The sequence below is a fragment of the Sorex araneus genome, chromosome X (assembly GCF_027595985.1).
Source record: "Sorex araneus isolate mSorAra2 chromosome X, mSorAra2.pri, whole genome shotgun sequence".
Classification (NCBI taxonomy): Eukaryota; Metazoa; Chordata; class Mammalia; order Eulipotyphla; family Soricidae; genus Sorex; species Sorex araneus.
The window spans coordinates 352,612,185-352,636,089 of NC_073313.1; the positions used below are offsets into that span (position 1 = coordinate 352,612,185).

General features: G+C 41.7%; 2 protein-coding genes across 3 annotated transcripts in view; one reads left to right on the forward strand and one right to left on the reverse strand.

Moving 5' to 3' along the window:
* The window catches only part of SMC6 (structural maintenance of chromosomes 6), a 75,371-nt gene extending 58,378 nt beyond the window's left edge, over positions 1-16,993 (reverse strand). The window contains exons 1-2 of one of the 2 annotated variants that reach the window (XM_055122784.1): positions 16,803-16,993; positions 6,407-6,555 (exon numbers count right to left, since the gene is read on the reverse strand). In XM_055122784.1, coding sequence (XP_054978759.1) covers positions 6,407-6,550 — 144 coding nt within the window. In that variant the 5' untranslated portion in view covers positions 6,551-6,555; positions 16,803-16,993. Of the gene's footprint in view, positions 1-6,406; positions 6,556-16,415; positions 16,461-16,802 lie in introns of those variants that run through there. The other variant, XM_055122785.1, reaches the window with a different exon arrangement.
* A 100-nt stretch (positions 16,994-17,093) lies between these two features.
* The window catches only part of GEN1 (GEN1 Holliday junction 5' flap endonuclease), a 33,038-nt gene continuing 26,226 nt past the window's right edge, over positions 17,094-23,905 (forward strand). Inside the window, 2 exon segments of the mRNA XM_055122135.1 lie at positions 17,094-17,170; positions 17,473-17,579. The gene's annotated coding sequence lies outside the window, so the exon portion shown is untranslated.

Here is a 23,905-nt window from a genome sequence, read left to right on the forward strand (position 1 = left end):
CATAACCTAAAGGTTTTTGTTCCTTTAATGTTTTGCCTTGTTGCTTTATATTCCACATGCCAGTGAAATCCTAAGAGTACTAGCTCTGCTCCATCTGACTGATTTCACACAGCAAAATGTTCTCGTAGGTTCACCCATGTCTTTACAAATGGCAATCCTCATCTCTTTTTGTCCTCTTCCTCTTCTCACTGCGATGACAGGGTCTGCGGCACTTACAGAGCTGTACTTCTTAAACTAGTGGATGTCAATGCTACAATCTTTGTTAACGCTACCACATTCAAGTGTGCACCACCGGTGGCACGCACCAACATCTATATGCTAATTGTGGTGCTCACAGAGGCGCAGTGGCAGTAGCGACTGAACTCACACTCGCAAGACACTGATTATTCCCTGCAGGCCCAACACTTCACCGCTTCTTACACCTGACTGGAAGTCCACTGTGTTCTTTATTCATTCCTTCACCACTGGACACTCAAGTTGTTTCTAAATCTTAACTATTATAAATAACACTGCAGCTTACTATATATACAGGGAAGCATGTTGTCTTATTGTAGCAATATTTTCATATTCTTCAGGTAATACCCAGAAGGGGAATAGCTAAATCATAAATCATTTCTATTCTATTTATTGAAAAACAAATCTCCATACCTCTTTCCTTCGTGGCTGTCCCATTTTACATTCTAAAACTGAGGAATTCTTTGTACCTACATCCCCACCAATATTTGCTGTTTTTTTTGGTTTTTTTTTGATAACCACCATTCTAACAGGTGGAGAGATATTTTTAGGTAATGCCAATCAAAACCATACTGAGGTAAGTAGCACATGGTTTCTAAATATAGATACCACTGACATTTTGAGTAAGATAATTTTCTGTTGAGCAGGAAAGAGTGAAGCCTATCTCTTAATCGTATGCTTCACAATGCTCCTTACCTGTCAATGCCAGTAGCTTATACCCACTCTTTAATCATGACATCAAAAATATATTCTGCTACAGCTAACTGTCCGGAAGCAGAGAATTCCCTGACTGCAAACCAATAGCAGAGTAAGACTTCCTGTGAGACCACAACTTTATGGAGTGTATCCCAAAAGGTGATTATATAGCTCTGAACACATGAAATCCCTTATAAACCGAGTGAACATGTTTAAGACTATATTCTACCTGAATTGCTGCATGTCACTTATAACCTAGTATCTTGGTAATGTACAAAGGACACAAAGTTTCTAAATCTGCAAGATATAAATAATTCTTCATTGCAAATCTATGTCAAAGTTAAATTACAAAACGTTCACAAATATTTTTAATCAAGATTTTGGTATACGGCAGCCATAGATAGTGCACTTGCCTCACTGGGTCCACCCAAGTTCAGCTCCCAGCATCCCGTATGGTACCCCACGCCCCACCAGAGTGATTCCTGAGTACAGTGAGAAGTAACCCCTGACCACTGCCGGGAGTGGGCCAAAACCAGCTAAAAAAAGAGATTTTGGGAAACAGTAGCTACTTGCATTCTGCACTTAAAGTATAAAAATAAATTAAACACACATTTACCCACTTTTTCCTTTTGTTTTGTTTTAGAGCACTCCCCCCGCCCCCCATCCCAAGTGGACGACAATAAGGGCCACATCTGGCAACGCTTCAGAAGCTAGGGAGTACCAGGGACAGACCCCTGTTCAGGAGCATGTATGGACCTCAACTGCTAAAGCATCTCCATGGGCCTCTCCAGTATTTTTTAAATTTATTTAAAACTCCCCGGATCTCTTCTACAAGACAAAAATCTTATTGAAAAGAAAAAAAGCACAAAAACCAAAAACCAAATGTTTTTATCCTGTCATGACATACTGTAAATCACAGCTGAAGGCATTTTTTAAATTAATTTTAATTTGTATCTAACTGTAGCTACCGATGCAGTTACATAAAATAAAAGTTATAAAAAGTGAGCCTGTGAATCCTTGACCCAGGTTCTGTCAATGGTAACATCTTGAATAGTACAGTATCACAAACAGGAAATAGCCAATCACAGATAAGGACTCAGAATACTTCAACAGACCAAGTATTACTCCTGTTGCCCCAGGATAGCCACACCTATATCCCACCCAATCAACTCCAACCCTAAGCCTCTGGTCCCCTAACCTGCTTTACAGTTCTGTAATAGTCATTTCAAGATTAGATGAATGAAATCACACAGAATTGAACAGTTTGAGATTGGCCTGTATTTACTCTGAATAATTTGTCTGTTGATACTTTTATCAGTTCACTGCTTCTTACTGCTAGGCAGCATTTCATAGTACAGCTGTACCACTATTCATTCTCATGAATATTGCCATAAATATAGTATTATACAAATCCATCATTCTCAGGAATGTAACAGTATATTCAAAAAGGAAGACTGAATGACATCTGGATTTCTAGTCTGAGGCTAATTACAAAAAAAAAGCTGCCATGGATATTCATATATATATATGTATATATATATATGTATATATATATATATATATATATATATAGTGTGTGAAAGTGAATCTTCATTTCATGTAACAAACATTGGGTTAAAGAGTAGGTAGTTGAGTGTTAATTTTCCCAGAATTGATGTATCATTTACATTCCAACCAGCAATGTATATCTGATCTAGATATACAGTGATCAGAAAGCATGCATTTATCAGCATTTGGCGTTGTCACTTTTTTTTAGTCATTCAGATGGAATGTTATCTCATGATTTCAATTTGAATTCCCTGATGACAACTTTTTTAAAAAGCTTTCTTGGATTGAATTTATTGTAGTCGTTGATGTTTTACACTACGCTTTGTTTTTAACTTCCAAATTTTACTTTATAATAGCAGTGAATTGAGTTTTTAACATAAAATGTTTCATCACCAATCCTGCCACCCATGTCAACCTCCCTCTCTTTCCTAACCCCCGTGTTGCTGAGTACTTTACATATTCTGGATGTCATCCATTGTTGATTCCAATATTTTCTCCCATTCAGTTAGCTGTCTTTTAGTTTTAGGCGATGTTTCTTTTGCCATGCAGAAACATTTTATTTTGATGTGGTCCCATTTGTCTATTTTTATTCTGATGCCATTGACAGTGGAAATGTATCACTGAAGACACCTTTCATATTCAGATCTTGGGGCATTCTGCCTATATTTTCTTCAGTGTATTTTATAGATTCTGATCTGATCTCAAGGCCTTTGATCCACTTCGAATTGACTTTTGCGTAAGGTGTGAGATATGAATTCAGTTTTACTTTTTTACACGTAGTTATCCAATTTTGCCAGCACCATTTGTTGAAGAGACTGTCTTTACTCCAGGTCATGCGTTCAGCACCTTTATTAAGTACTAACTGACCAAATATGGGGGTGTTTGTCCTTGGACATTCTTTTCTGACCTATCATTGGTTGGAGTCTTTTCTTATTTCAATACCATGTTGTTTTGATCATTATGGCTCTACAGTATAGTTTCAAGTTACATAACAAGGTGCTCTTCCTCCCGCCCGCCCCCACCCCCATCAGCATGGTTTTGGCTATTCGGGGTCTTTTATGATTCCATACAAACTTATATAGACTGTTCTAAGCCCTTCAAGAATAGTACCTGAATTTCAATAGTGACTGCATTGAATATACGTAGTAGTTTAGGTAAGATGGTCATTTTGACAATATTGATCCTTCCGATCCAAGAGCATGGAAAATTTTTTTCACGTTCTAAGGTCTTTTTCTTAAGTGTTCTGAAGCTTTCATAGTACAGATTTCCCACCTCTTTTATTAAGTTCATTCCTGGGTACTTGACGTTCTTGGACACTATTTTAAATGGGATATTTTTAAATTTTCATTCTCCTCTGATTATTTGTACGTGAGAATGCAACCAATTTTTGTGTACTGACTTTGCAGTCAGCCACTATGCCATTTTGGTTTGCTTTTAGAAGGTTGTTTTTCTATTTGTTTTTGTGGACTCTTTTGGGTCTTCTATGTATAATATCATGTCACTGTAAAAAGAGATAACATGACTGCTTCTTTTCCAACATTCACCCCTTTGATTTACTTTTCTTGCCTTATTGCTGCTGCTAGGGCTCCCTCCCAATACAATAGTGACTAAAAGAGACAGTAGACATCTGATCCATCTGTTGAATATCACAGGCACATTTGTCATCTGACTACCCTCCTCTTCAGCAAAACACTTCTTTATAACTTCTATACATTCTTAAATTATTTGTTTTTTAATTGAGTTTGCCAGATGGAGATCCAGCAGTAGTTGAAAAATCTACCTCTCTTCCATTAAATAACCTTCTCTATTATCAATACCACGATTTTAATTACTATTACACCTTAAAATTTGGAAGACCGACTCCTAAATTCACTCTACTTTTAAAATGTTTTAGATAGTCTAGTTTCTTTACTTGTACGCCCACATTTTTGAATAAATTTGACTATGTATTTTTAAAAAACTTGAGATTTTGACAGAAATTGCATTAAATCTGTGTATCATCTGAAGAAAGAAATTACATCTTTTATCAATTCTTTGAATCTATTAATACACAATGTTTATGACAGTCTTCTGGGATTCCTTCCATTAGCATTGCACAGTTTTCGGGAGCTACATAATCTGTTAGATTTAGTGATAAACTGTTGACTTATTTGGGGGAGGGGGACTGATTTATCTAGGAGTCTCCTGAGCTTATGGTCACTGCATATGGCCTCCCTGGGCTCCGTATCAGGCAAGTGCCTTACCCACTGTACTATCAATCTGACATTTTTTTTCTTAAGCAGTTATAAAGTAAAAAGCATACTTCAAATTTCAGTGTATCTGTGGTTCAATGCATATACATAGCAACTGACTTAAAAATATTTGTATTCAGATGATCAAACTGAGGGCCTCCACATTTAGGGCATGCTAGTGGGCAATTCACCATGGTGTCACAACTCTGATCCCCTGAGGTTTTTGTGGGGGGAGAGGGAAGATCCCTGGAGATATTCTAGGCAGATAATCAAGCAATATACAAAAAGTTTTTTCCTTTCAAATCTGTGCCCTTTCTGTTGCTTTATATATTGACTAGATGTGCCAGCATTATATTAAATAAGAATTAAGGAACAGACAGTATTGCCTCAGTCCTGAATTTTAGGGAAAATATGTTTAGTGTTTCATCATTAAATATATCAGCTGCAAGTTTTATTCAATGTTCCTCATTGTGTTGATATCCATATCTATTCCTTTTCTAAGAATTTTAATCATAAATGAATGCTGAAATCTGTCAAGACTCTATGCATAAAGTGAATATATTGTGATTTTTCCCTACTTAAGTCTGTTAAACTAGTAAATTACTGTGCATTAGCTTGTAAGCATAATAACTAATTATTGCGTATGACTTATATACTGATGAATGACATATGCTAACACTATATTGGGGTTTCTGCACCCATACTCATAAGATATACAAGATTAATATTATTGTTTTGTTTTGTTTTGGGCTACACCAGTGAGCTCAGGACTTACTCCTGGCTCAGCCCTCAGGGATCATTCCTGGCAGGGCTTGGGGATCTGATGGAGCTGCCGGGACTGAACCCAGGTCTGCCGTGAGCTGTACTATCACTCTGGCCCCAAATTCTTTGCTTTTTTCCCCTTAATACTCACTTTGGGCCTTGTACCGAGAAAACGAACTGGAAAGTATTCCTTTCTCTTCTGTTTCCTGGAAGACTACAGAATTTTTTTGTTTGGCTTTTGTTTTTGGGGTCACACACACCTGGCGATGCACAGGGGCTACTCCTGGCAGTGCTCAGGGGACCATATGGGATGCTGGGGATCGAACCCAGGTCGACCATGTGCAAGGCAAATACTCTACACGCTGTACTATCGCTACAGCCCCAAGACTGCAGAATTTATAGTAATTCTTCTTGGTACAAGTTTCTAGTCATATCAACTGGGTCTAAATAATATGAGTTTTTTTTTTTAGGAGTTTCTAAATGATGCCTTTCCTTTCTTTAGTTGCAAAATGATTCACATTATCTATTTCACACTGATAATACAGTAGTTTAGCTTTCAGAGCACTTTGGTTCATTCCAAATAGGTCACACGTCTGTATGTAGTTAGTTAACAACATTACCTTATTGGCCACTTTCTGATGACAGGACCCATGGAGAGAGCCCCCATTCTACTTCTGGGAACAGTGATTCCTGTCTTCCTTCTGCCTTTTGTGAGTCTTACTAAAAGTTTGTTCATTTTATTCTCTTTCACAAGAATTTCTATTTCAACATTTTCTCAACTAATGTTGCTAATTAACCTTAAAACTATTCAAGTTGTTTTAGCTAAGTTTTTAACAAATTATATTGCCTCCACTTATTTATTAAGAATATGACCTAGTAACTGAACAGGAGAAACTTGCCAATCAATAACCCACATTTTAAGGCCTCACACTTACCAAGGTAGAGGTGCCATTAGTGAAAGACACTGCACATTCATCTTCATCACCATCTCTATCAAAATCTTCTTCCAACTCAGATTCTAGTCTTGGTCTTTTGGCATTTTCAGGAGAGAAGAAATTTTCTTCCTTTCTTTTGGCCATCAGGTCTGAACAAATATAATAGTAACAGAGAAGTAAATCAAGTAGACCATATAGTTTGTTTGACTCAAACAGATTAAACTTAAGAGAAGTCTCAAAAATGTTTAAGTTGTAAATACTATGTTCATTCATTTTTACTTTAATAAAAATACCTGTGAAAAGTAAAAACATTTGCATGAAAGGAAGGATGAGTCAAAGAATGCTGGTGCCCCGAGGGCCAAAGAGGCAAGGAAATAAATTCTCCCCTAAAGGTTCCAGAAAGGAACACAGATCCACTGCCACTTCACTTTTCACACTGTGAGACGTATGGCAGACTTCTGACCCAGAGAAATATATAACATATATCACACATATACTTACAGCACTTATGATACGTACACAGTGACAGTGACTACATGTGGGGACTTATACTAAATGTGTTTTTTAAATTGCTTGTTTATGCTACTTAGTTGATTTTACTCAAGGTATTAATGATATGGATTTCATTCATGACCATACATGAACATGCTGACTCCTAAGCTCAAAAAAAGTTAAAACTTTACCTGCAAAATTATGGTTCCTATAAAAACTGCGTAACAACTTCTAAAATTATTCTAGAGTAATCTTTCAATTTTTACTACTTATAAACAATAGAACACCAGATTAAAATTCTCATTTTATTATTTTCCCCAAGAGGCATATTTTGAGTTGTCTAGCAACAACTGTTTTCCTTAACCATGAAAGTAGCCCACTGAAGCCTACTTTTTACTAAGAAGCTATAAAATTTATGCCTAGAAATTAGTATTTTTAAATGAAATATTCTAAACATTAAAATGAAGCATCTGTGATTGAAACAAATTGCTAAGATTATTCTCATTGTTGCTTTCATTTTCTCTTTAAATATACTTAGGACTAAAGAAATGAGCTCTATCCTAAGTTCCTCCCTGGCTAGGGATTTTCCTTTTTTTCCCCCTTCTACTTTCCAATAAACCTTTGTATTTTAAAAAATAAAATAGATCTAGAGCTAAAATGATAAAAAGACTTTACATAATTTTTTTTATTGAATCACCATGAGATACAGTTACAAAGCTTTCATGTTTGAGTTTCTGTCATACAATGATCGCACACCCACCCCTCCACCAGTGCACATTTTCCACCACCAAATGTCCCCAGTACCCTCCCCTGCCCCGAAATTCCAAGCCTCCCCTTGCCTCTGTGGCAGACAATTTCTCCCATACTCTCTACTTTTGGGGATTATGGTTTGCAATATAGATACTGAGAGGTTATCATGTTTGGTCCTTTATCTACTTGCAGCACACATCTCCCATCCTGAATGATGCCTCCAACCATTATTGACTTAGTGATTCCTTCTCTATTCTAGCTGCCTTCTCCTTAGAATATTTTTTTATATCTCTAAAATAGTAATAAAAGTTCTTAGGAAGATTGTTTTATTATTAAGGCAATGTATACTTCATTAAATGAATTGAGAAATTTCTCTCTCTTTCCCCAGCAATGAAATTGAGAAAGAACTAAAATTAAAGCTATTAGAATAAGACTATATTATTAGACTCTTTAATGTAATTTTAATTTCTTTCTATGTTATACTCTATCATCCTGAGTCCATTTTTCCACAATTTACTTCCCAAAACAGTGAAAACTTAAGGATCAAAACTACATGTTTCCTTTATATTTTGCAAAATCCTCATCTGCAGTCATGACTCCTCTCACACAAGCTGCGTTGTCAAATTTGAACTTACGCATTGTATCAAAAATTAGTTATTTGCTTTATCTGATAAAGTTTCCTTAAGTGGGAATATTTACTGCTTATTCATATACTTCAACATAACTAAATATAAAAAATACATAACGGAGCTAGAACTGGGTCTCTGATTCTTTCTCCCAAAGTGTAAGTTAAAAATACAATCAGAGAATTCTTTGTAGAGAGTGGAAGAGCAATATATTTTCCTAGTCCCTCTCCTTAATAAAACGAAAAACTTTGGAAATTATACATAAGACAAACAAATAAGACATAAGAGAGAAGAAAGCAGAGTGGCCAGGGAATTCGGGACCCAGAAAACGGACCAAGTGCTGAGTCCCTGAGTTTTCGCTTTGCCATAAATATCCTGGAAAGGCCAACAACAACTGGGGAAACACCAACAGGTGCAGAGGGAAAAAGAGAAAATAACAAGTTAGCGCAGGGGTGTGTCCCAAGTGGCAGAGCACATGCTTTGCGGGTATGAAGCCCTAAGTATAAACCTCGGAACTGTGTGTGGCCCAAGTGACCTCTGGTCACCCACGTCTCCAGCCAAAACACCAAGGAAGGGTTGGCCTAACAATGCACAAACCCTCTGTATAATAAACAAGCACTCTACTCTGTCCAAACACCACTGGGGGGGAAAAAACCAAACCCCAATGCCCACCCCACTTTCCCCCACACCCCCCTCACCCCACTCTACTCTCACAGCAGCAAAGACATCAAGGAACCCTAGTCGGAATAACTGAGAGGGCAGATCAACAGCCAAGTAACGCCGTGTGAGAGGAGTAAGCTCGGCAGGCAAGAACACACAGTGGTGGCATCATCAGATCGCTGAGCGTGGCTGGACGGTCGCCCCCACCCGGACTGAAAAGGGGTCACTTACTCCCACTTTCCCGGGATGGAGTCAGATGAGGTTTGCTTTTCACACCGCAGAGGTGAGCAAGCGACGGGCCTGCAGACTGCGAGGGGCAGCTGTAAGTCCCACCCACCCAGGCAGCACCGGGCAGTCACGGGAGGGGCAGTCACGGGAGGGGCTTTCCTACGCGTCTACATCTGACACTGTAGCCATGGCAAAGTTCCAGAGCTCAGGCTTTGTCCGAGATAAGGTTCTAGATCTAAGGCCATGTCCAAGCTTAACGACCACGGGGCAGCAGTCCTGGTCCGCTATGGTCGCTGAATGAAAGGACCAAGGCTAAGGCGGGTACATAGAGCTCAGCACCACCAGCGAGAGCGGCTAGATACACTCGATCTAGCATCTCTAGAAATTTTTTTTTAAAAGTTTCTCTACTTTAATTTATGATATGGTAAACATGTTGCTTTGTTTTGTTTTTCTGTTATGGGACCACACTTGTGGTGTTCTGAGGCAGCTCCCTGCATGGTGCTCCGGGCTCGTTCCTGACAGTGTTCAGGGAGCCATGCAGTACTGGGGGTGGAACCCAGGCCTCCTGCATGCAAAGCAAGTGCTTCAGACTCTTCGAGCTATCTCCCTGACTGCAATATAATAAGCACACATAAATCTGGAGCAACAGCACAGCGGGTAGGTGTTTGCTTTGCACACGGCCGACCCGGGTTTGATTCCTCCATCCCTCATGGAGAGCCCGGCAAGCTACTGAGAGTATCTTGCCCGCATGGCAGAGCCTGGCAAGCTCCCTGTTGGCGTATTCGATATGCCAAAAACAGTAACAAGTCTCACAATGGAGACGTTACTGGTGCCTGCTTGAGCAAATCGATGAACAACAGTGCCACGACAGTGCTACAGAGATGCTAGGGAAAAAAAATTTTTTTTCCTGCAAAGAATGATGCTCTGGACCTGCAGGACCAGGAACCACAAGAGCTACCCCATGGTCTGGAGGGGCTCCAGAGCTACACCTAGAGACACAAGAAATCAAACCTCTGTACAATCTCCCTGGCCCCTGGAGAAACTGTTCAACAAAAAACCGCACAAGTCATCAAAGAAAGAACATCACAGCCTAATAGCTTGTGAAAATCTCCACTACACACTGAACAGTGAATGCAGTGGAAAGGGCAAATAACTTTTTATGATAAGTTTTAATCGTTTAGCTCCTTCGAAAGGCTCTCACAGATCCACAACCACAGGGCACAGACTGAAGAACAGGAAAAAATGCTATGACCTGTGAGGCACAGCCAGCAAGCAAGGAAGTCTGTTAGACCAGCTGAAAAGCCAAGGGCAATGGAGCCTGAGTGATGACAGCAGGTAGGGCTTTTGTTTTGCCTAAGTCTGATGCAGGTTTGATCCCTGGCATTCCACAGGGTTCCCTGAATTCAACAGGAGTGATTCCTGGATAGAGCTAGGGCCCTGAGCTCAGCTAGGTGTGATCCGAAAACAAAAGCAAAGCAAAAGAATAAAAGACTTGCATCTTCTTAATGTTTAAGGTGGCGTCCAGGGACCAGAAAACAACATTTACTACTCCTAAGAAACTGGCCCCACAACTAAACCCAGTGAGTCAGAATCTTTATCTTAATGAGATTTCTGGTGATTCACAAGCATGCTAATGTGAAAAGAATTATTCTACATTAAATAACTTGTATTTTATCCTTTCCTTAAGGCAACGAAGAACCTAATTTATCAAGATAATCAAATACTACTTAATAGGTATACTATCATTTAGCATACGGACACTGAACAAATAGGACAAATGCCTTAGGCAACTATTATCACTAGCCACAATTGCATAACATTCAATATATTTTTTTACAAATAACATTTAATTTGATTATAGAAATCAGACCTTGAAAATTAAACATATTACTCAAAGGCCTAAACAACAAGCTCAATGTACATTAATTTCTGCTTTTTGCTCATGTAAATTCGCTAGACTATTTTCCCCAAACACCTTGTACCTTCCTCTGGCCCGTCCTCCACCCTCACCTCAATTACTGAGCAGTTAAGAGTCTATTAAAGAAGGGCAAAGAAAAAGCATTAATTCTTGTTGTGTCCAACATAAAATGCCCTGTTGGAATATAAGTACTATTTTTTATTAATACTTAATACATTATCGAGCAGTTGGCAGACACTTGAACACCAGCAAATTTTAATGTTTTATCCTTAAAAGATGGTCATTTATCAAGTGAAACTGTTGGAAGATGCACAAAGGTAAATGTGCTAAGCTTTTAACAATGAATGTGAGACTCTGAGCTACCCTACATGCCAAAGATGGTTTTTATTTGCTGGGTTTGACCTAGGATTTGCAGTCTGCTGTTTGGTTGCCATCGTAACCTGCCTTTAATAGATACTGAAGTTGTAATCACTTTGTGATTTAGTGAGAATACATTTTTTTCTAATACCTATGACTCATTTTTTAATACCTGTTAGATACCGGCTAACACAGCTTTAAGAGACATAAAATAAGAAACATGCTTCTAAATCGTCTGGAATACACACAGGACAGAAAATAGCTCCTGGGGTATGAAACTCCCAAACTCCCTATCACTAAAACTCCTTAGAGTTTATAGTAGTTTTATATAAATTTTATATAAGTTTATATATTTATGTTTACATAAATATGTAAGTTTATATATTTAATATGTAATTTGTATAAGTTTATATAAGTTTTATATGAGTGTATATATTTATAAGCCTATAAATATAAAAAATTACATATTTAAGTTTATATAAATATTTATAATATTTAAAAAATAAGATTGAAAGGCATATCATTACTTTCTCATAAAAAGCGAACTCCACTGGGATGGACAGACAGTCTGACCCCCACGCCCACATAGGGGTACACCCCCAGATCCAAGACCCCTGAGCAAGACAGCAAGGAGTGCATCACCCCTGCACTGCCCACAAAAGGAGGCAGAGGCAAACTCTAGGCAGACACACACGGACAACAGCTTATCAAATTAAATAAATAGTTCAAGGGGCCAGGAAGTAGCATAGCAGTTAGGACACTTGGGTCTGCTTCCCAGCACCCCAGGGTCCCCTAAACGTGGCAGGTGCAGCCAGGGTAAAAACAGCAGCAGGGGGTCTCTGCGTCCGCACATGATTCCCAGGTTCTTTCATTCTTGCAAGTACTGAAGAATAAAGATGCTCAGACTCAAGAGTTGGAAAGCAGAAAAGTTTATTGGAAAGCAGACGAGAAAAGAAAAGGAGCTCTCCAAGTGGAGAGGAGCCGAGTACCGGACTCAGGTAAGGGAAGGGAGTTTGGTGCAGGCCGTCTTAAGGGCTCCTGGCACTTCTTATTGGTCAGCAAGTGTTTACAGAAGGTGCCAGAAAATGACAGCGATGTCTTAGCTGGGCCTAAATCTTTTGGGCATTTTTACCCCTTTATCTCGATCTCCCTGTCGGCCGAGGCTCCAGGACAGAGTTTTATGGTCCTGAAAAATCTCTATGACCGCTGGGGCAGGGTTTTCAGAATGCAATGTGTCGGGTCAATGGGGGAACGGTGGAGTCCTTCTTCCTGGCAAGGGGAAACAAATCTTCCAGGCCTAATTGCCAATGAGCTCAGTTCCCCGTCAGCCTAGAATCCAGGACTGCCCATTATCTTAGTTTCCCTGTCAGCCTAGAGTCCAGGGCAGAGTTTTATGTTCCTGGGAAGCCCGAGAATGCTGGGCCTCGGGGGTGGAATGTGAGTCAGGTTGACAGGGTCGAGATGGAACATCTGGAGAGGAGAAACTGGCTTTCCCTCTCACTGGCAAGGGGGAAACGGAGGCTTCCTCTTTCAGGGGGAGGGGAGAATGCGTGATTGGGCCTCCTGAGACTACCTGAGAGACAACTGTCCCCTCCATCCTGCATCCCCCCCACCAAAAAAAAAAAAATAGTGAAAGTAAAATCAATAGCAAGGGTTCATTACAGCAAGTATGTGCATAGAAAACTTTAGAGATCAAATGCATTTAAAAAATATTAAATACCCAAATTTAAAAATTATGTGTATGGAAGAGCCATAATTCCCATTAAGACCAAAGCAGGGACTAAGAGCAATGAGAACAGACATAAGAATTAAAACGACAGTTTGGAAGTCTACCTTATTTACGCTCTAGGGGAGAAGGCAATTGGGATGGAGAAGGGACCACCAAGTCAATGATGGTTGGAGCGATCGCTCAGGATGGGAGATGAGTGTTTAAAGTAGACTAAAGACCAAACATAATGGCCTCTCAGTATCTGTATTGCAAATCATGATGCCCCAAGTAGAGAGAGAGTAAGAAGGAAATTGTCCGCCATAGAGGTAGGGGGTGTGATGGGGTGGGGTGGCAGGAGGGATAGCGGGGACACTGGTGGTGGAAAATGCCACTGGTGGAGGGATGGAGGGCAGGAGGGCAGGAGCTGCTGAAATAGCACCAAGGGCTGAGTAAAAGCTTTGCGTGTAGAAGGCCTGGGTTTGATTTCCATCACCAACCCCCTACCCTACATGTCTCCTGGCCCCAAAATAATAAATTTGACTATCTAGACAATAAATATCAACAAATAATAGTACAAACAAGTGAAAAAAAAATCACCAAACAAGTCTGGATCAGCAACAGCCCTGCACTTCTGATAATAAAGTTAGAAGACTAATCTATGTTTTAAGATATCCTGTGGCCTCGGGGCTGGAGCGATAGCACAGAAGGTAGAGCATTTGCCTTGCACAGGTAGGGCGTTTGCCTTGCACGTGGTCGACCCGGGTTCGATTCCCAGCATCCCAAATGGTTACCCGAGCACCACCAGAAGTAATTTCTGAGTGCATGAGTCAGGAGTAACCCCTGTGCATTGTAGGGTGTGACACCCCCCTCTCCCGCCGCAAAAAAAAAGAAAAGAAAAGAAAAGAAAAAAGACATTCCTCAATGTAGAGGACAGAGAAATAAGAATGAGCATCGATAGGGGAAAATAAACTAGTCTCTAAAAAATGATAGAAGACTCAATAAAAGCAACATTAAATTAAGGAATGAAATAGAGTTGAAACCAAGAAATTTGAAAGACTGCTTACACTTAAGTCACCAATAATGTGGAAGGATAGAATTAACACTTGTTAAATACTTTTTTGAAATTTTTTTTTATTTCCTTTATCGAGATCCAGATATATAAAAACCCCAAGTGTCATGTCACTTTAAATTTGAAGTTCCTATTATCATGAACTAGGTTTAACTGACAAATGCTCAATAGCAGCTTCTCTCTCTCTCTCTCTTTCTCTCTCTCCCTTTTTGTCTGTGCTTCATCAATATATAAAGCTACAAAAAGAATTCTATTTTGATGAGTCCCTCTAACCTCTAATGTTACTATCCAAGACAAAACTTTGGACTTGCTTTAGAAAATTTCACTGTAAAAATTTAAATTTAACTTCATAAATTTTTCAAAACCAATCTTCACACTTAATGCTAAATGTCACTGTAGAGTAGGCAGCGAGAGAGTTAAAATAATACATGTATTTTGGTTAAAAACACAAATCTGAAGTGCTCCTAGATATGAAAAGAAGAAACCAACAGACAGTAAAATATCTTCTGCAACAGAGACAGATTAGAACATGCAGCTAAAAAAAGCTAAGGGAAGTATTTTTAATTGGGAGACCATGGGAAGTGTGCAACTCATTTAGCTAGTGAATGAAAAATGCTATTAATATTAACGTGAGGACAGGGCTCTCAGTCATCTCAACTTGTGTGTGTGTGTACAGACTTTAACATTTAATTACATCAAATATAATGCAGTTATGGCAAAATTTTGAATTGCTTATTAACTTCTGAAAGTCACATATCTCTCTGGTTAATCTTCACAACTGCAGTCTAATCATGATGTCAAGATTCAGGCAGGCTTTTATAAATTCTACCATCTAGGCACTCAGTTAAAATACAGACAGCAAAATAAATCTCTGAAGAACAAAACCTGTTTTTCTCTGTAAGTTTCATATGCCATTTGCATTAACTTTTTTTTTTTGCCAGGCAAACAAAATGCTTTCAACTCAGGAGGTAAAATTAATGAATCATTCCCCAAAGATTCTGCCCTCCACCCTCTGCTCCTCCTCCCCAACCCCCACCTCCGCCCCAAATTAGGTACTAAGTTACTCTCTCCCATCACAGAAGGAGAACTGAAACGTAAATCCTTTTTTTTTTTTTTGTTTCGGCTGTTGTTTTTTATTTTAAACTACAGGATGCGTCCAGATTCTCACAGTTTTTTGCAAGGCAAGTTCACCGCAAAGCCACATTGCCCAACCCAAGAACTAAAACGGAATAGGTTACTGTACCAGCAGACGGAATTTGAGCAGGGTCACGTGGCTGTTTTACATTAAAAACATGCTTTAAGCAAAATTCTAGCAGCCTCCAAACCTTTTTAATAGTCCAGACCGTGGGAAGTAAGTTTTGATCGAACCTATTCCATCCTAATTATGACTGTCTTTTTCACAACACCAATAAAGTGCAAGGAAAACCAAGTCGAAGTTCTAATATGCTTCTAATATGCTTCCCCACCTGCACCCTACTCACAGATCTATGAGACCTGTCGCAAACGCATTTTCCACCCCCAGGAGGTGGGGGGGGGGTAGATCGAACCCGGGGCCTCCCACCTGTCGAGCATGCACTTGACCGTGGAATCCGCTTCCCGCTCCTCGCAAGAGCACTTCAAAAGATTGCGTGGACGCCGCCTAAAGTCAGGGAATCTGCGCCCTTCTTCCCCCCTTTGACATTTCCAGAATCAGTCTAAAACAAACAAGCAAGCAAACAAACAAACAAAAACCCCTACTTTTAATCTCCTACTCATGCAATATCCGGATGAGCAATAAGGGCTCCCGTCACTTGCGTCTTCGATGAGGCACCCAAGAACATGCCTCTATGCTAGCAAGCATCACCGCCTTATCTAAAAGCCCCCCCACCCAAAGAGACCTTTCAGCCCTTTCCCTACCCCTTAAGCACCCAATGAATACCCCCTACAATTCCCAATTGAGATTCTCCTCCAGTTCTTTCCCACAGGTTGAAGACGACAAAAAAAAAAAAAGGCGCGGGGGGGGGGGGTGGTTGAGGGCTGCTGCCAGACGAAAACATCTAAACTGCACTTATTTAAATGTTTCAGGACCATTCGGTCAGTGCCTTTCTTTTTTTGCCCCCCACCCCAGGTACTTGGGATTTTTTTTTCAACTGCAAATTCCCATCTACGTGCTTTTTTTTTTTTAAATTTGCAGATCGCTTTGGAATAGAAACTTAAAATACCTGGGGGAGGAGGGTGGCGGGAGACGCGTCCACCGGAGCGTGATTCCCAGACCCGACCGGACCCCGCGCCGGCCCCGCGGCCCCTCTCCGCGCCGGGCGCCCGGGGTGGGGGGGGGCCGCGCCTCGGCCCGGCAGGAACCCGCCCGGCGCGCCGCCGAGCGGCCGGCGGGAGCGGCCCAGCTCTCCCGCCGCAAGTTTCCCGCGGCTGGCGGGGAGGGCGCCGAGCTCCCCGCGGGACCCCGCACGGCCCGCCCGGCGGCGGCGGGGAGCGGGCAGGCACCGCTCTCTGCGAGACGGACGGGGGGACAGCGCCGGCCCCGGGAGGCGGCGGCGGCGGCGCGGATCGCGGCGAGGGGGCAGCGACAGTCGCGCGCGCCCTCCACCTACCTCCAACAAGTCCAAGTCCCCGAGAGGAACCCGATCGGCGGCGGCGGGCTGGTGGTGCGGCGCGACGGCCGCGGCCAGGGCGTCTCGGCCCGGGCTGGCCCGCCGTTGGGGCCGCCGGGAACCACGCGCCGACGGGCAGGAGAAGGCAGGAGCCCCGCCGCCCCCCCAAGCGCCCACCGCCCGACGCTCCGCTCCGCGCCTGCGCCCCGCCCCCCGCCCCGCCCGCCGGGACTTCGCCCGCGCCTGCGCCCTGCCGACTTTTCGCGCCACCCGCGGGAGCGCGGGGGCGGGCCGGAAGTGACGGCGCCGGAGGGCGGGACGAAGCCACTAGGAGGAAGTCCGCGGTCGGCGGCCGCCTGGAGCACGGGGTAAGCGGCGGCTGATTTGCTTAAGTGCAAACGAAGATCATGCAGGTCCTCCCCGGCCGCAGTGCCGCCCGGTGGCCCCGCCGAGAGCCCGGAAAGCTTCGGTGCGGCCGAACGGGGATGGGGGCGGAACCGTCACTTCCCGGAAGGGGCGGGACTCCCGGGCCTAGGCGCCAGATTTGAAGTTGCTCCTGGGTCCCGTGGGCTCCGGGTTGGGAAAGCCCCAAACGCCACTTGCGTACCTTGAGCGTGGAGAATTGATCGATCTGGGTTTTTTGTTTGTTTGTTTTCTTTTTTAATTTTAGCAAAGAAAAATCGAGACATTCGGACGCCTCACCGTGTTGCGAGTCGGGCCGAAGTGGTCGATGACGGAGGGGCGCCCGCCCGAGCCCGGCAGGCGGGGTTTGTCCGGGTAAGTCCCGCGGGGACGCGGAGCGCGGGGGGACAGCGGCCGGCTCCTCGCACGGGGTCTTGGCACGGGCCGGCTCACGGCGGCCCGGGGGCTCCGGAAGACCGCCGCGGTGCCCGCTGCCGCCCCTCCGAGGACACCGTCCGCGGCTCCCGGGCGAGGACCGTCGGGAAGGGGCCCCGGGTCGGAATCCGCGCGCTCGCTGCTGAGCCCGCGGGTCCGCCTTGGCGGGCAGCGGCCTCTTGAGGATGCGGACTCCGCCCGGGTGACCGTGACCCAGATGTCCTCCCTCCCGGCACGCCACGGGGTACACGCCCACGCCTTTTTCCAGCCCTTGGGGAGGGGAGTACGGTGGGAGGGATGAGCCTTCCGGGACCCGCGGGGGGCACCCAGTGTTCTGAAACTGTTGCTTGCAGCAGTTTACCTTAGGGCATTGAGGTTGATGATTCTTCTTTTTCTTTTTCCTTTTTTTTTTTTGGTCTTTACTCCGCACCTGCAAACAGTGCTACCTTCTTCAAAAAAGCTGGAGCTCCTGCTTGGAGGCTTGCCACAAGTGGTGGCGAGGGAAGGCAGTTAGGTTAGAGAAGGGACCACTATGACAGTGGTAATTGGAAATGATCACTCTGGACAAAAATTGAATGTCGGTAAAAGGGATATACATGATTACCTTTGAGTACCTGTGCTGCAATTCATAATGTCCGAAAGGAAAGAGAAGAAAAGTGCGTGCCAGTAGAGGCAGACAAGGGGTGAGGGGTGGGGGTGGGGCTGGCAGGAGGGAATCTGGGAACACTGGTGGTGGGAAATATACACTGGTGAAAGGATGAGATGGGTATTGGAACATTGTATGATCAAAACCCATTATGTATTTCACGTGGCTTAAAACACACACACACACACACAAACCCACTGGATCTAGGGCTGGAGAGATAGTACAGCTTGCAAGGCGTTCACCTTGCACCAGCTGACCAGGTTGGACCCCAAGCCCCACCAAGATTGATCCCTGAGTGCAGAGCCTGGATTGAACCCTGAGTCCCACCCCTGCCCCAACCTTCCAAGTATATTGGAACTAAGGAAGTTGATGCTCCTTGTCTGAGCTTCCCTAGCTCTTCTGGACCCGACACTAACCTCCTCTTGGGTCCATACGCTACTTCCCGTGATGGTGCATCCCCTGCCAGGTAACCCACTTTCATAACAAAATCTTCCAGTTGAGAGAATGGCATTTACCACTCCTAGCCCTCACCCAATCCCCCAAATAAATTGGTGTCAAACCTTGAGGCTACAGTAATGAAATGCCTTCCCTGAAAGTCACCCTTTTAATTCTAAAGATAATCACACATTTGCTGTTCTTATTGTGGCCTTCGCATGGCACAGTGAGAAATAGGACATCACTGAGATAGACTCAAATGTTACATCTGGCCTCATTGATCTTTCTTGGTTAATGATGGGAATCACCCTTAGGAGGTTTCTGCTTAGATCACTCGCTTTGTTAAGCGGCCTTGATGCCCAAGACTAGCCATGTGCCACTTTTGTTCTAAGTACTCCTTGCTCACTGCCTTAATGGTCTACCTGTACTCCTCGCCTTGCTAACTACCTAATCTTTATTCTGACCATTCTAAAGTCCTTAAACACATTCTAAGGTCCTTGATCTTTCATTGTATCTGCAGCATCTAGAAGAGCTCCCAGTACACAGGGAACATTCAGTAAGTTCCGTCTAGGTCTCATGATGCTTCAAAGTCAAAGCTAAATTCATCAGAACATAAAGCTGAAGAAACAGGAAAGAGTACTGATTAATAAAACTATGTAGTAAGTCCTGAGAAATTCTATACTGGAATAAATTACAGCTTTGGCCAATCTTCGTATGAAAGTTTCAAAATAGAAAATTTAAAGTGTGTGTCACTGTATTGTTTAAGAAATTCTTTAATGTTTTTGCTTCAAACTGCAGGAAAAATGGGAAACTTGGCTTTTTTAAAGGTGCATTTTTGCATAAATCAAACCATCGGCTTCTTTTTATGTCTTTCGATTTGATCCATTAGTAGAATTAGCAAGGTTCTGTGTTTTCTCACCTCATTCAGTTTTATAATTATCCAATAAAAGCTTATTAGCTTTTAAGGAAGTTTTAGGAGCATAAATTGATTTATGAGCACCATATGGTTACATCAAAGGATTTGTTTTTGTTTTAACCAGGTGGATTCTGAAACCTTTTGTTTAAACTAAAAATTTATGTTCTTTCTGCTAAGCAGTAATATCTGCAGTAGAATGATGTTTTTTTTTTTTTTCAAATGCCAAGCTACCAAAATTGATGAGATCCAAAAAACGAATAGCATCTTATAATTCATCTGGTTTTCTGCCATATTTTGTAGATAGGTTAAAATCTTCCCAAGGTCATTCAGCTAGGAGATCAGAACATTGTAAGCTTCTTTTCCCTAGCTAGTGAGCTTGCACTAAACTAAATTAAAGTTATGTACTATAGTGGTTCTGACTTTGTTTATTCATCTAAGCGTTCCTGTGTCACACCAAATCTTAAGAATCACACACACTTTAGGAGGCACATGGAATATGCATAACATTATATTGATGTCAGTATCAGTTGTTACTCAAGGTATGAGTAAAGACTTATCGAGGTCCACACTACAAAACTTTCAACTTTGCTTTCGATTTTTTTCTTTTAAAAAATGACAAAATTGTAAAATATATTCCAGAGTAATAAGAACAATCCAATGAATTCTCAGTGTACGACTTCACTCTGTGCCCCAATATCAAAATGGCTTTTCCTTTCCATGAACGTTTTTCTCTTAATTGTGTTTGGACTGTTTTTGCAATGCAGAGATTTTGCTTTTCTGTGGCAAAGCTTCTAGTCTCCTGGGTTCTAAAGGCTCTTAGAATTACTACTTTTATTTATTTTTTAAAAGGCTGTAGCTTGATGCTTCCTTTGTCAAGTGTACTATGATATTTTACTATGTAGGATTACTATAAATATTTTTCTTAATATTAGGTTTTTATTAAATGACACTACAGGGAAGAAAAAAGGTAGCTAGAAATAAATGGTTCAGGTTGACAATAAGACAAATAAAATTAGAAAATAATTACATGGCACCAAGTGTATACAAGGTGCCTCTTTTTAAATCTCAAATGTGTTACTCTAAGTTGAGTTATCAATCAAATTATGATGAATTGTTCTATTTTAAATGTAGCCAAATCTTTTTTTTCTCTTCTACAAAGTGAATACATTTGCATCAGAATTAACCCAGCATCCATTTGATCCAGGCCAGATCAAAACTGTAAAATGGTGTAGAAATGGTGTCTTCAAATTATCCTGTTGGAAATATTTGGACAGAAGTCTATAAAGTGAGACTAGTTATTTTAGAACAGTGGGATTTTCCCATTTTTGCTGTATACATTGCACTGCGGCCGACCCGGGTTCGATTCCTCTGTCCCTCTCAGAGAGCCCGGCAAGCTACCGAGAGTATCTCGCCTGCACAGCAGAGCCTGGCAAGCTACCCGTGGCGCATTCGATATGCCAAAAACAGTCACAACAAGTCTCACAACGGAGACGTTACTGGTGCCTGCTTGAGCAAATCGATGAGCAACAGGATGACAGTGACAGTGGTACCGTGCTTTTAAATTTTAAAAGAAAGATTCTAGTATTCTAAAACACAAAAATAAAAAGTAATACAAAATTATGACTACGGTGAACTTGATATGTGTAAGGATTTTTTTCAATTTATTTACTGCTGAACTGTTTCCAAGTAACCCCATCAGTTTGATCATGACCTCATGAAAGAACCATCTGTTCTCTCTTTGTTGTCATACTTGAACATCTTAAAAACTATTTCGCCCTGTGCTTTTTTGGAATTTCATGTGCTTTTACAGTCTGCTGTTACTTAATGTCACTTTAGAGGAAAGACTGATGCAAGGAAAGTGATAAGAAATAGAAACAGTAGATGATGGAAATAGATAACTAAGATGTTACGGCATTGTCAAAAAAAATTGTTTTTCACATCATTTTGTCCTTTCAGAACTATTGAGGTCATTTTTTTGTAGTCTGCTTTTACGAATGATTTTTCCAACGGCATGTTTTTTGGCTTTGACTGTTGGCTCACACCCAGAGTACTCGGGCTGGTCCAGACCAGGGCTCGCTCCCAGTGATGCTCAATCATTCCTCCGTGGTGCCAGGAACCAACAGAGGGTCTCTGCTGGAGCCATATCCCAGGCCTTAGGATATGTTTTGAAGGTCGGAGACACTGATCAAGCTGCTATTGAAGAGCCAGGTAAAGAGGAGAATCAAGAACCACTGCTGGCTTCTTAGCCAAGCAAGCTGGCATTTCAGAAAGATTAGGAATAAGACAGTTTGAGGACAGCTAGTGGAATCAAGAGCATATTTATCATCTATGTGAAGATTAAGAGATTAAGTGTCTTTGTCAAGAACTCGGGGTTTGTCATATGATGTGGGATAAACATTTTTAGGCTAAATAAAAGTTCCTACCTTATGCTCTTCAAATTGAATTCACTAGTAATGTCCTTTCGGTGTAGTCTACCTCTAACATACTAAAAGGTTATGTTCCTGTGTGTCTTATTTTATAGTTTTTATGCCTACTCCAAACCCTCTAAGTATTTTTTTTTTGCTTCAGTCACTTTATAGTTATTGGTGAAGGGCCTATAACTTTCGTATTCAATTTTTTTTCTACCAGAGGTAACATGTTAACCGGTTGTGCTCTTTCTTTGCTTATTTATTAAATACCCAATGAAGCTGAAAAACATTGTCATATACTGGACCTCCTCTTCCCCTAGTTCATTTTTGGTTGTAAAAGAGGGTCCTGTGACTATTATAGTAATTTTTGTGAATGGGGTTGAAAATGTCAAGATGAAGAAATACCTCAGTGATGTCTATTTTAAAAACTGTTTTGGAGGGCCAAACAGTAGTCCAGTGGGTAGGGCAGTGCTAACCTGGGTTTGACCTCTGGCTTCCCGTGTCCAGAAGGAGTGATCCCTGAATGCAGAGCCAGCAGTAAGCCCTGAGCACGGCTGGGTGTGGCCCTCAGAAACTGTTCTGAGGTTGGGGGAAGGACACTGGCCATGCTCCATGCTCAGGGGCTGTTTTTGTTTCTGTGGCGGGAGTGACCCCACTCTGTGTTCTGAGGTATTGGGAATTGTAAAAGGCAAATAAAAGAGAGGTCCCCTCCCCACCCTCTGTCTTTACTCTCCCTGGTATCTTCATGTATTAATAGAATCCATTCCAGACTTATTTTGTTTTAGTTGTTGCTCTCTTGGGGAATAATATTTCATTAATGTTTTGCAGAATGATCCTAAATATAGTTTGTAAATCAAGAATCTACCTCACTGAGTGCCAGACCACATTAACAGTTTTGTTTTATATTGTTTTAATTTAAAAAAAAATAAAAGAATATACCTCACCAGTGTTTCTTTAATTTTTTCTGCAAAACCAAAAGAAATACAACTTCAACCATAGCCTTAAATATAAATATACATTTGCTTGTGCTATCAGAGGAACACTGCACTAGGTGACAATCTACACTGAATCTAAACTCCCAGCTGACAGTGAAACATTGGAGAGGAAAGGAAGGATTGGCCTTCAGAGTAGCAATGAACAGAGGGGGAAAGGCGCCTGCCTTCCCTAAGACACTACAACTCGTCCCAGAAAGAAATTAGAAACTATGAAGCACTCATTCCTTCAAAAGCTATTTTCTGAGCTTTGCATTTTAATTTGACCCTTGAACTGCAGCCATCTTTGATTACTTAATATTCAGGTGAGACAGACACCATCTAAAGACTGTTAGCTTATTCTTCATTCTTCGAGCCACTGCATTACAGTTAGGATTACTTCTTTACAAACTTCTATTGTTTGAAAAGTAATGCATGCATATCGTTCTTTAAAAGTTTTAGCAAGGTCCAAGAGCTTGAGCACATGCTTTGCATGCTAGAAGCCCAGGTGAAATCCCCAGATCTCATATGGCCCCTGGAACACTGTCATGAGTGACCCCCTCCCCTATAAAACTAGTTGTAGCCCCCGAGCACCACCAATTGTGAACCAAAAACAGAAGATTTGGCAAAAAGAACTTTCTCCCCATCCCCACCTAGCAGTACATAGAAATCCATCCCTTCTTTGCATTTAATAACTATATAAACTTATGTAAACTATATAAAGTTCTATCCTTTGAAAGAAATTTGTTTCTCCCATATTTTTGTATAATGTTACAGTGAATGTCACTGCAAATATCTGTGACATAAAAGTATATCTTAAATTCCAAAGGTAAATTGTGTTAAGATAATGTCTCCAGGGAAAAAAATTACAAAATTTATATAAATCTATT